The sequence below is a fragment of the Brassica napus genome, chromosome A1 (genome assembly GCF_020379485.1).
Source record: "Brassica napus cultivar Da-Ae chromosome A1, Da-Ae, whole genome shotgun sequence".
Lineage (NCBI taxonomy): Eukaryota > Viridiplantae > Streptophyta > Magnoliopsida > Brassicales > Brassicaceae > Brassica > Brassica napus.
In genome coordinates, this window is record NC_063434.1 from 29,125,414 (window position 1) to 29,137,960 (window position 12,547).

The 12,547-nt window shown below is 34.5% G+C and overlaps 2 protein-coding genes and 1 pseudogene across 2 annotated transcripts; 1 reads left to right on the forward strand and 2 right to left on the reverse strand.

The window, feature by feature from the left end:
• Positions 1–281: 281 nt before the first annotated feature.
• Positions 282–1,784, reverse strand: LOC106451263. Its single transcript, XM_013893162.3, has one exon. The coding sequence runs from the start codon at positions 1,267–1,269 to the stop codon at positions 361–363; it is 909 nt and encodes a 302-aa protein (XP_013748616.1). The 5' UTR covers positions 1,270–1,784; the 3' UTR covers positions 282–360.
• Positions 1,785–7,010: 5,226 nt separating this feature from the next.
• LOC106454802 (UV-B-induced protein At3g17800, chloroplastic-like) lies at positions 7,011–8,788 on the forward strand. The gene is made up of 2 exons (XM_013896901.3): positions 7,011–7,685; positions 8,027–8,788. Exons 1-2 carry the CDS (start codon positions 7,333–7,335, stop codon positions 8,727–8,729), a joined length of 1,056 nt encoding a protein of 351 aa, XP_013752355.1. The 5' UTR covers positions 7,011–7,332; the 3' UTR covers positions 8,730–8,788.
• A 491-nt stretch (positions 8,789–9,279) lies between these two features.
• LOC106453560 lies at positions 9,280–11,670 on the reverse strand (annotated as a pseudogene).
• Between the last annotated feature and the right edge of the window lie 877 nt (positions 11,671–12,547).

Here is a 12,547-nt window from a genome sequence, read left to right on the forward strand (position 1 = left end):
TCATCAAAATAAAATATTATCCAATGTAATCTCCATGTCCATGATATCTATCTTTTTTTACTTTACTACCTTTGGATCTGACTATTGAATGAGATCCGACGGCTATCATAAGATATTATCATATCTGGTCCCTGTCACACCCGATAATTACTCGTATTTGTGATTTTCTTCACAATGTCAATTTTCCGCGTCAAATTTTTTATTCTTCGTATAATCTGGATTTTTTGGCTTTAATTTGTTTGTTTCTCTTACATTTTTTAAAATAATTTTAGAGGAGAAAATTCTAAACTAATGAATTATTATTCATTCTCTCGGAAAATGTCGATATATAAAATGACACGTGGCTTTTATCCTTTAATTTTATCGAGTCCGCACAAAAAGACGGCCGCCACCGCCACCGACGGCGTTATCGAAACCGATGGCACGACACATGACAGTGTTAGCGGCCCGAGAAGACGACGGCGTCAAGTTGACGGTGCGTTTATATGAACCAAGCCACCGCGTCTGCATGTAGCGATTTTTTCTCCACGGCGGAAGCGTGAGGCCACAGCTCTTAAGGGATATCCTTGCCGCATCGCACACGAGCCTTAAGATCCGCTTTAGATCTTCCCCTCGCCCGACAAAAATTGTCGGAAGTGATTGGAGAACACGCGCGTACTGTACCGTTGGTCTAGCCACCTGGAAGTGCGACTTGAAATCTATATCGACGATGTAACGTACGGTTTGAGGTGACGTGGCGGTGGGTGTGTAAACGACGTCGATAAATTCGTGGTTACCGGCAGTAAGACCTCCGCCGGAGGATTTCCATTTAGTTTTGCAGATCGCCGCATTGTGTCCGAGCTCTCTGAGGAGTGACATGAGCTTACGTCGCAAAACGGCACGCTGTTCTTGATCAGATCGTGAAGACGACAGCATTTCCATGGCTTTCGCCACGTGAAACAAGACCATTCTTCCGTAGTTATCTTCCCTGAGAGAGTTCCTTAAGATTTTCGCAATATCGTCGGCATAATCTGGGAGGTCGGCACGTTCCGAGTCAGAAGATGAGTCTGAATCAGAGTCATTATCACACCAGCGTGTCTCGTCATGAACGGTGTTATTAACTTCATCTTCCAAGAACCCTTGGACTAGTTCGGACAGACAAGGGGAATCATCGTCGTAGTCTTCGTCGCCGGTATGCTCGCTGCCGCTGCTAAAGCTGCATCCAACGAGCCGAGCCCTAGCCTCGTCAGGGAGCGGATCGGTAACACGCTTTGCTCTCGAGAAACTCATTTCTTAGTAACCCTATGTATGTGTGTATTAAAATCTCTCTCGGAGGAGACGAGTTTTTATAAAAGAAGAGAACTCTACTTTCAAGAACAAAAAATGCGTGAAAACGTGAAGAGAGAGAGAGAGAGAGAGAGAGAGATGAGTTGCGCTGCGAATATTCGAAGAGAAGCCAACGTTATTTATATTAGTTTTTGATAGAGAATAATAAGAAAATAATCAAATGCAAGCACATACTATAAGTAGACACGTTAAAGGTGGGATCAAGGTAGAACCGGAGGATATACCACTTCTTGGTTAGTAAGCATCACGACTTTTGGCCGGATGAGTTAGGCAAAGGTTGGCATATCCCAACGGACAACAAGTATCTAGGGTTTATTCTCGTTCTTAAATTTACATTTTACACGCTTTTGTTATTATTATTTTTAACAGTCTTGGGTAAAACTTCAAACCTATGCGGTGTTTTTGTCGATGTCATACATTTTTCCCTGTTAAAATCTACTAGGCTGCAAGGTCTTACTCTTACCAATATAGTTTGCACGTAATTGGTTTTAGTTTACTAATGATGAAGGGTTCAATTAGTAGTAACATTCATGGCACTGTAGTTTGTGAGGATAATACATAGAACGACAAGCATATATGTTAGGTTCGACAAATCAAACTAATGGATATCATTAACTATTGTATGTTCAGTGTCCATTTATTGGTCTTTCACATTTACTGAATTATATACGGCTTACGGTTTCTCATGTATTTGACATCCACACGTCACAATTTGTTCATTAGATATTGATATGCTTTTTTAATAAATATTTTTTTGCCAGAATATTGTAATTAAGATAATCATCGACATACAAGTTTATTGAAAAAAAAAACACCAACTAAAAAAATCCTTATTTCAAGGAAAGAAATTTTATGTAAAGTATATATGTAGAAGCAACAACTTCATGACCCATGCTACGCCTGATTCGATCTGACTGAGAAAAATAAATCAAATCTTGTCTGATTTGATTTTTAAAATAGTGCATATATGTTACTTTAAATTCCAGCTGACCAGAAAAAAATCTCAAATTTCTGAAACATCAGGAAATTATATATATTTTTTTAAATCAAATGAATGATAAGAGAATGAACTTCTGAGATACATCCAATTTTTTATGGTTTCCATGTCTACACAGTCAATATTTTGATGTTAATTAGAACACTATCATTCAGCAAATTCTAGATTTGTTTAGATTTCAGTTTTCAGTCCATGAAGGAAACCAAAAGATAGACGGGTTGTGATAAAACTATCAGTTTGTTGATTCAAAAACTACAAACAAATTGGATGATATGAAAGAAGAATTATCTAGAACAAAAGAAAATAGAGGAAATGAGGACGCGTGACAACAAGAAAAATGTGAATATGATTATGGTAGGGCACATAGAGGTCCTTGAGATTGTTGATTGAGAAAGGAAGCGTAGGGCCAAGAACCAAGCAAAGAGCCTTTTACATTTGTCTCCCCTATCCTGTTTTCTTCACCTAATCCATTTATTTGGCTCTTCGTGAAAGGGAAAGTTGTAGCAAGTTACTAGCAACGTATTCGTAATTTTAAGTATTAATAAACGGAGAAACTCGTTCAAGCCAAAGCATAATTAATTATCCGAAGTCAATTAAAGACCGCCCTCTTTATTGGTGGATATGAAGAATAATTATATACTCCACGGTATTAGGAAACAAACAATTTCCTATTTGAGGCTAACTAAGAGTTATAGTTATAAAATAAAGGCATTGTAAGCATGCATCAAAGAGCACAAAACAGTCCGACTCATTTCGGATTGTGGACTTCTATCGATATCTTTTACACCGTGAATGCTGTTGGAGTATTTGTTTTGTTAGTCTCGGTCATTAACGTCTTCCACGGCATTGCTGTCTTTACATACAAGAATTGAACAAGTTGGAACAACATGGAAGCTCAGAACCAGCAAAGTGTAACAAGAGAACATCCAATGTTAACTCAATTGATGCAGTTAAATATTTTTTTCCAAGGATGAAGGTTCCAAAACATAGTTAGAATACTGAGTTACATGATACAATTGTGGAGATTAAGGTTTTCACTTTAGTTTTTTTGGAGATTATAGGAGTTCCAGATATTCAGTAAATCAATTAGTGTTTTAAATTTAATTTTTAGGACTTCCCGTATAAACAATTATGTCCTTAAGAGGTTTAAAACATGGACATAGCAAAACCATTTTCTTTAAATTATTACTAGGCTACCACACCCACCGAGTTTGTATATCGAGATGCATGCAGTTTAATGAGACTATAGACAAAAGAGCTTTTATTTAATTTACTTGAAGAAAAAGTTGGAATTTGGGAGGTGTGAAGAGTTCTCTAAATGAGGTAAAGAACAACATTATTTTTTTATAAGAACAAGAACGTGACAAGTGGGTTTTGGGTCTGTTTCTGCTTGTTGTCTCATGCAGATTGCAATATAGTAGTATCATTTTTTTTTTAAATGACATAAATCCATTTAATGATATAATATTCAAATCTTATTTGAATGCGAAGGGTCAAGGGATTTTTTGTTATTAATGTTATGTCCTTTTTTTAATAGGGATCGTATTCTGCTAGTTTTAGCATCACATATTAGGGATTAATATTTAATATACACACAAAAACTCTTCAACATGTCTATATATTAACCTATAGAAAGCACAGTTTCTAAATCGTGTTGTTTATAATTTTAGGGGCAACATCGTATTGTTTATAATGTAATATAAAAAGTACATTTGCAACAAACAAAAAGACCTAATTTTATAGATTGAGCGATCTATATTAGCAAACCATGCATGTTTTCTAAGAACCTCAACATTTGAACAAAAATAGTATTTATCTCTTATAACATATCTACAACATATCCAGCGATTATATATTGTTCATAATATGCAGCGTTGTGTGAAGATTTTTCTATTGTTATTCAATCATATGTAAATGTTCATCATTAGGTCAATGGTGAAAACACACGAACACTATGATCAACTATTAAACTAGGATAATTGTTTTTCCCTACCGTATGTGTACATGATCATGATAAGTAAGTGATTTTATCTTATTATTAATAACGTTCCAAAGTCTAAAACATATGAATAGAATGTAATTACTTGTAGAGCATGCAATCAGGAATGACTCGAAATGCGACGATATTTCTCTTTCGATGCACAAAGTCACAATAGAAAATTCTATTAAACCACATGAAATCAATAATTTCACATGCTATACATTAACGATGAACAATTATACTTATAATATGTTGGAGTTTCCAAAAAACTGCATCTATAGTCTTAGAAGACATAATGCAATATGGGAATCAAAACGTACATTAGGTATAGAGATATCAACATTTGATCAACCACATTGAACTAAGGTGTTTGTACAACTATAATATATGAGTTTTGTTTTAAATTACTTGACTTGTGAATTGTGATGATAACTTATAAACAATTTTTACGAGGACTGACCCGTTTTAATTATCAGCTGTGGATGGATGGATGGAACCCGTTAGTTAATGGGCTTAGAAGTTGAAGGCCTAGCTGATTACACGACTGCCAGGCAGCATATTTCCTTTTTTTTTTCTCTTGGAACGAGGTAACATATTTCTTTATTGAGGTTATTTGTGAAATAACCAAAACAAAAATCAAAATTAGATTTTTAGAAAGAGGCTAGAGAGAGATAGGAAGAGAAAAGAAGAAAGAGAATGTGATTTTGGTTAGTTTGTTAATTTTTGTTTTTTGTTGAATTATTGGGTACAATTTCTCTTTCTATAATGCACCCCCACTGCTAAACACTCAAACTGGATCAATTATATTGTTTTTTTGATAACTCAGGAATAAATCCTAAGTCCAAAGAGACTCAGTTCTAATCTTTTAGGGGCATGTGACCTATGGATAGGCATGCACCGGACTTTCAAAATGACCCGAAAGTAAGAGCTTATACCTATGTGTATCCAAAGACATCATGCAGTAGTTCTCTTCAGCAGAATTTGAACTCACAACCTAAGTGCATGAAGAAGTCCATCTTTACTATTGAACCATGATATTCCAGACATCATGCATTTTCTTTTCATCATGCGTGATGTGTATATTCTATCTTTTTCATTTTTCTCACATACTCGATTTTCCTCATTTAACGATTTTAAATTAATCTAGAAGACGGTTTAAGGATAAAGTTAAACCATCTAATCGGCCACTAGAAATAAATGTAGGTTTAACATAAGGTGGTGGTTTGCTGTTAGTTTGGTACAAAGATTTCGAGTTCATAACCTTCAGTTTACAAGGCCATAATGAGAAATTTTTGCTTCTAGTATTGATATTCAAATTGCGTTTCAAGTTGAGAAGAGGTAATGCTTGTAAACTTACACTAGAAATAATTTTATTAGTAAGATAATCAAATTGTTCCAAGTGATGTTACCAAAACAAATGTGCTAAGTGTGAATGTAGTTAAGAAATTGGATGTGTTTTGTATATAAGCTGACTTTATGAAACACGAAGAGGTCTAATAACTCCATAATATTAAAAGACAAAAAAAATGACGATGTCATAACTCCATAATATTAAAAGACAAAAAAATGACGAAACATCTTAAATATGTATTAGATGATCGTCAATAATCTGAAATCATGTGTCAATCTAGACCGGAAGACCCACTATAAATTTTTAATCTATGGCTCTGTATATGAAAATATCAACCACCTAACTACCTTGATAATGAAATTTGTACAATTAATTCATAGACTTCATAAGCTATACGATTCGGAAACAATTATTCTAGTTGAGAGAGAAAGAGTCTAGCTTGTTTCTAAAAATTATTAGTTTTTTCGTCAACTAATAATCCAGTGTTATTCTTTGATGCTTTCCCTAAGTTCATTTGAATCTATGAATCTTGAAAGTTTCTCCATGTCTTTCTATTTTATATTAGTAAGTGGATCAATCATAGAGATTTACTGCGTAAGAAAGGGATAGTATTTCTGATATAAATTTCCTAGAAACTTCAAGATTATTTTTAGAAACAAATTGCATTTGAAGTTTCGCCATGTCTTTCTAATTTCTTCAAATATATATTTTTTTTCAAACCCAAAATAAGATTTATGTATGATGAATAATTACTTAGAATAAAGCAATTTGACATCTATCCACTTGTCGAGTTGGAGGTAATTCAATAATCACAAAAACGACTTAAGAACATACTCATTGAAGATATCTAGTGCTGGTTTCTCCAGTGCCGTGCCTAGAGTATTATGGGCCTAAGGCAAAATTGTCCAATTTTTTATTATAGATAATAATACAAATTCTAATACTTGTATAATATTAATTTTTAATACAAAATTTAAATAAAAGTTGGTATTTTGTTATTTTAGATTTTGAACTTATTTTATAAAAGGAAAATTATAGAAAGTACCGGTGGAAATATAATACTTTTGATGAAAAAAAATATATATATATCTAACTTTTAAACTGACAAAAAAAAATTCAACGTACAAAAAAAAAAGCTTGTATCCATGACAATAATTGAAACCAGAAAAAAATGTTTGAATTATTTAGAAGAAAACATAGTTTTTTTTTCCAATAAAACACTAATTATATTATCATTTTGCTAATGACTACAAATATGGGGCCCCTAAATTTCTTAAAACAAGTGGGACCTGAGGCTAATGCCTCAAAACTTATACCATTGGCACGCCTCTGGGTTTCTCAAAAACATAAATAAATTAATAGTATGTTAATTATGTTGAGTATCTCAAATTTATGAAAATCCCCTTCGAAGTATCTAATATCATGAATTTGAAATATATATTGTTAAATACTATTATGCTACGTAATTTACACATATATTTAAGTTGAGAACTCTATGTGAAGAACACTTCATTGGACATTGTCTAAAGAAGTACAAAGAAAGTACCAGTTAATTTTTATAAAGTTTATAATGGACAGAAATATTAAAAGAAATCTCTCATACGTTTATATATTCGCCACTTCCCCCGCAATTCCTCTAAACAATCTTCTCCCTCTTTCTCAACTACAGGCTCTTTCATGGATAGTTGCCTCTCTAATCAAGCGTCTCTCTCGTTTCTCTCGACTCGTTCGAGGAGACAGAGAGGCGATAGAAGCGGCTTTGTACTTCCTGAGATGCGCAAGGTCCAGTATAGACCGATGGTCATGGTTGCCACGGCGGGACAGAACAGCTACTGGCCTGGAAGCAGCCTTAACGCGCCGCTTAAACCCCGAACGTCACAAGGGAGGTTTCTGATACGCCTGTTGTTAAACAAGCGGCACCTCTTTCACTACGCCGCTGCTGATGAGCTCAGGTTACTGGCAGATAACCGTGAAGCTGCTTTAGCTCGTATGTCTCTCAGCTCTGGTTCCGATGAAGCTTCTCTCCACAGGTCGTTAAACTTAACTTATTCTAATTATTAAAAAATAATAAATATAAAATATAAGTATTACTTGTAAAGCAAGTTTTGTTTTTAGTGCTTGATAAGGTTGGTCTGCCTATTTAAGCTCCTCTCATGTTTCTAGTTAGCTAAGTTTTCTTGTGAAACTCTTCTTGGAATGGATTTTTTATTCAGATGCATTGATTTGCTTAGCCATTTTTAACACACTGCTGGTTTTGGAGCTCTTTGTTAAGCTTAACTTGCAACACAAGCCATCTTATACTTTGTGTGTTGATGGTTTTGCCTTCCCCTACTAACCCTAATTCCATGATTTTTTTCTATGTGGTTGGCAGAAGGATAGCTCAGCTCATGGAACGTTACTGCAAAACAGCAGTCCAAGACATAATGTACATGTTAATACTCTACAAATACTCTGAGATAGGAGTCTCTCTCGCTCCAAAGCTCTCTAGATGCATCCACAATGGAAGACTCGAGACATGGCCTAAGAAAGACCGGGAGCTGGAGTCAATCCACAGCTGCGATGCCCTTGAGCTCATCAAAGAACACGTAAATGCAGTCATCGGATTACGTGCCAACTCATGTCTGAAAGAAAAAACACAGATACAGAAACTACATCTCACGAAGGTATACGTTGCCTCGATCTTGTGTGGTTACTTCTTGAAATCTGCTGCCCTCAGACACCAACTCGAGTGTTCCTTACCGGATCTCCATGGAAGCGGATATGTGAACGGTCCTATCTTAGTATCCACCAAGGAGCATCTGAGACATTACATCACAAGGTTCGACCCCGAGACAATGCAGAGATGTGCCAAACCAAGGACAGTGGAAGCAAGGAGTCTGATAAAGAAGCAATGTTTGGCTCTTTTTGGCGTGGAGGAAAGCGATGAGACCATTGTGACATCGTATTTGAGTCTGAAGCGGTTGGTTTTGGAAGCTGTTACGTTTGGGACGTTTTTGTGGGATACTGAGTTGTATGTAGATGGTGCATATAAGCTCAATGAGAATGCAGAAGAACAAGAAAATAGAAGTATATGAACCAAAAAAAAAAAGAGAATCTTCATGATCCTTTGGTTGGTGCCAATCTCTTGAGGCAATTCTTTAGTGTATACTGTATAGCCGAATAAAAATGTGGTGGTTTAGGAAACAATGGCTGGAAGTGACTAGTTATTCTCAAAAAGATATGTTGAACAAAAAAAATAGTTATGGGTGGAATGAAAACATGGGATAATCAAGGAAATTGAATAAAAACAATTCCGTAGCTTTTATTTAAGGAAAGTGCGAAAATATTTTTTTGTACATTATTTATCAAATTAATAGTTAGTTTAATAAAAAGTAAAATATAAGTTAATATGGACCAACCTATTTCTCTAAAAATTCTGAATTTCATTTTCATGGTGACACGTAACTACAAAACAATGTTGCAATGTTTCTCAATTAATATATAAAAGATCATATCATTTTCTTAAGTTAACCAAAGAAATTAAATATATATATATATATATATATATTTTACTTTACTTATTTACACCTTTTTAATAGACAGAAGGTAGAAGTTGTGTTTTTGTTAGTTGATTAAAGTTAGGCGAATGAATGAACAAGTTGCTTAGATTCCAAGTGATCCATAATGAAATTTAAACTTTCACTATATGAAAAATAATCAGAAAGGAGCTATATGCTCATTTATATATGTTGCTGCAAACGGGGTCCAGTATCTTTTGCCATATTCTTCTCTTTTCTTTTTCGTTCACGATCTTTTGCTAAATTCTTCTTCAGTCAAACATATAGACAATAATATTTTGTTACTGTAAAGTTGTAATGAATATTGTATCACTTAAGAAAAGGATGTACAGAGTTTATATACAGAGTACTACGCTAGGGCTTCATATGTACATTAAATGATAATACATTTTGTGTCCATAATCTAAGATATCATAGATTCAATCACTTGAATGAATGATCCTTAACACGCCCCTCAAGATGGAGGGGGGAGTCAACACTCCAATCTTGCTCGTGAAAGTGGTGAAGTGAGGCCTTGAGAGCGGTTTTGTCAGAGATGTGAACGACACGAAGAGCACCGGTTGGTATATGTATCTTACACGCCATCTTTTCACGGTTACCTCCATCACCAATCACTATGTGAACTGGACCACATGGGTGTAGTTGGTAGTGTATACTCTGTTAGACCGTTCATAAGCATGAACCTTCAAACATGTTTTCACACAAATAAAAAAAGTCAGTCATACCAAATAAAAAGGCGAAGTAATAAACAAGCTGATCCTGAAATTTATGGGGGCTTGAAACAATTACATAGCATATATTTTTCTTAATCATTTGAGGGCCAGAATTTATATACATATTAACCAATGATATTTTTGGAGGTCATACGCGAATGTTTCAACTCACTATGCTTAGAACTAACAGGTTTGTGTTCCGATTCTTACATGACCGTTGAAGATAATGTCGGTACCGTAAGAGTAAAGCAACTCCTCCATAGCTACTTTCATATATTCAGCTTCTTTGTAATGCGCTGTGTAAGTGCTGTACCATGGTGGATGCCAAGTAACTACTAACCATGGAGTTACCGATCTATTGAATTTAGCAAGATCCCTCTTTAGCCACTCGTATTGTTCCCCTGCCAAAAACCGAACAAGAACCTTAGAAAAAGACGCACACAAACATTTAAACATAGAGGTCAGAGTCTAAGAATATCAAACCTGATCTATCAAAGTCGATGTATGCACCAAGCATAACAAAGTGAATCCCACCAGCGTTAAAAGAATAATAAAACTTCCAAGTAGAGCCACTTTCTACATAAGGGAATGCGAATCTTGAGCTATAAGCTTCAAATGTCTTGTTCCCAGCTTGCAACTCAAGCTCATGGTTTCCTTCAACCACCATAAGAGGAACTGTAGAAGTCAGATTCTCCGTAAACCTACCCCAATAATCCCAACGCGGCTGATACGTCTCGTGTATAGGCGTATTTGAGAAATTGCAAGAATAACAATCCGAGCTAGTCCCGTTCGTTAGATACAAGTTTGCGTAACTCACGTCACCAACCAATAAAACAAGATCCGGAGAGTTCTGAACCAAATGACAATTGTAGCTGTTGTGTTATAAGTGAGACCAGTATCACCCACAATTGCTATTCGGCTGGGGTAACTCGTGGGGCTAGAAACCGGCATTATCTTGAAATGGTGTATCTTACTCATACCATGTGAAGGATCCCCACATCGATAGTTATAATAGACAGTACTTGGTTTCAGCCCTGCGTTTCAAAAAAAAAAAAACACCTTGGCCCATAAATTTAAGAGTCGTTTTATATTGGCCTCGGTCGGTTGTTTCAACGTGTTTAGTATGGCCGATACTATGCTTAATCGGATGAAACACCCATAAATTTAAAATAACTATTATACATACATAGGAGGTTGACATAAAAAAAACTATTAATTATACATAGGTGGTAGAGCCTCTAAATTGTCAATCTTTTTTAATTAAAATGAATTTAAAATGTTTATGACCATGAATCTTTCACCTTTACTTATGTAACCGTCAAAACAATAATTTTAAAAGCTAGAACATTCTGTCTTTCTACAAAACATTTTGCAAATTAAAGCGCAACATTTTCATTTTGGTTGGCTTTACAACTAACAAAAGTACTGGCTGTTTTAGTGCTACTAAGGGTTGTCATTTCGTTTAAAATATACACACACTAGGCAAACATGGACCTATATTATATGTATAGCTGGTTGCACAAAATAATAATAATATAAATATAGCTAAAATTAAGAAAAGTAAAAGAAGAACCTGTAATGCGAACATGGTGTAGTATAGTTAAGGCGACCCTCAAAAGGGTAAAGTTGACTATAAACAAGTGAATGTCCTGTGGCTGTATGAATCAGAGTGAGTCCCCCAAAGTACCGAACTGGACAATACTGGCGATGCTTGTCGGATCTAGTGGCGTCACGTTCGTACCCATTTGGAACTCACCTTTAAAACAGAAAACAAGAGTTACATTAGTTAGATACAAACTTATAGTAAAAGAAGCTTATATTTTGTCCATTGGCAGGTTTCAACAGAGCCACAAGACCTAACTTTATATATAAGTAACTGGAAAAAAAAAGTAAAAGAGTTGGTGGAAAAATGAACCTGTGATCCAAGAGACCCATATGGAATCATAATTGGAGGAAAGAGATAGAGAAATCTGCTCCGGCTCGAAACCTGTGACGTAGCTTATTCAGTCACTATTCATAGTAAACAATCATAGGACAACAACAACTTAATTGGTTTATAGCAGTATTCTAGAAATTGGTTTAAAACTAAGTGTCGTTTGATCATAAAAATTTATAATTGTTTGTTACTAAACATTCAACCCTTTTGAAATGATTATAATATAAGAAAATTATAATGAAAATTTGGAATATTAGATAACTAAAAATCGAAATGATACACTTACATATATGCATCTGATAAAATATTTTTTAGTGATTTCCTGGAAATTACCATGAATTATATACATGAATAAATTATTTGACGTGTATATGCCAATCAAATTTAAAAAAGTCATCTTTCAAAAGCTTAGATTCATGTTTGAAGAAAAATAAAAAGATATTTGGTGTTGGAAAAATTTTAAGAAGAAAAAATATATTTATAAGAGAATGTTATCATTATACTAATATAAAATTTTCTTAATTTAATATCTATATTTAATGATATTAGTTATATAAAAATATAACTGAAAATTAAATTTTTGTATTAATTTATCAAATATAAATCTCTACTAATAAAAGGGACCTTTTGAGGCTCCATAGGGCGTCCACATCAGCAAAAAAACTTCTCCCGAAAGATGACACGTG

Excerpts from the sequence above, each read along its gene's own strand:
- LOC106454802 (XM_013896901.3), top strand. The coding sequence starts at position 7,333 with ATGGATAGTTGCCTCTCTAATCAAGCGTCTCTCTCGTTTCTCTCGACT. Across the intron at positions 7,686-8,026 it reads GATGAAGCTTCTCTCCACAG|AAGGATAGCTCAGCTCATGG; the intron begins GTCGTTAAACTT and ends TGTGGTTGGCAG.
- LOC106451263 (XM_013893162.3), bottom strand. The coding sequence starts at position 1,269 with ATGAGTTTCTCGAGAGCAAAGCGTGTTACCGATCCGCTCCCTGACGAG.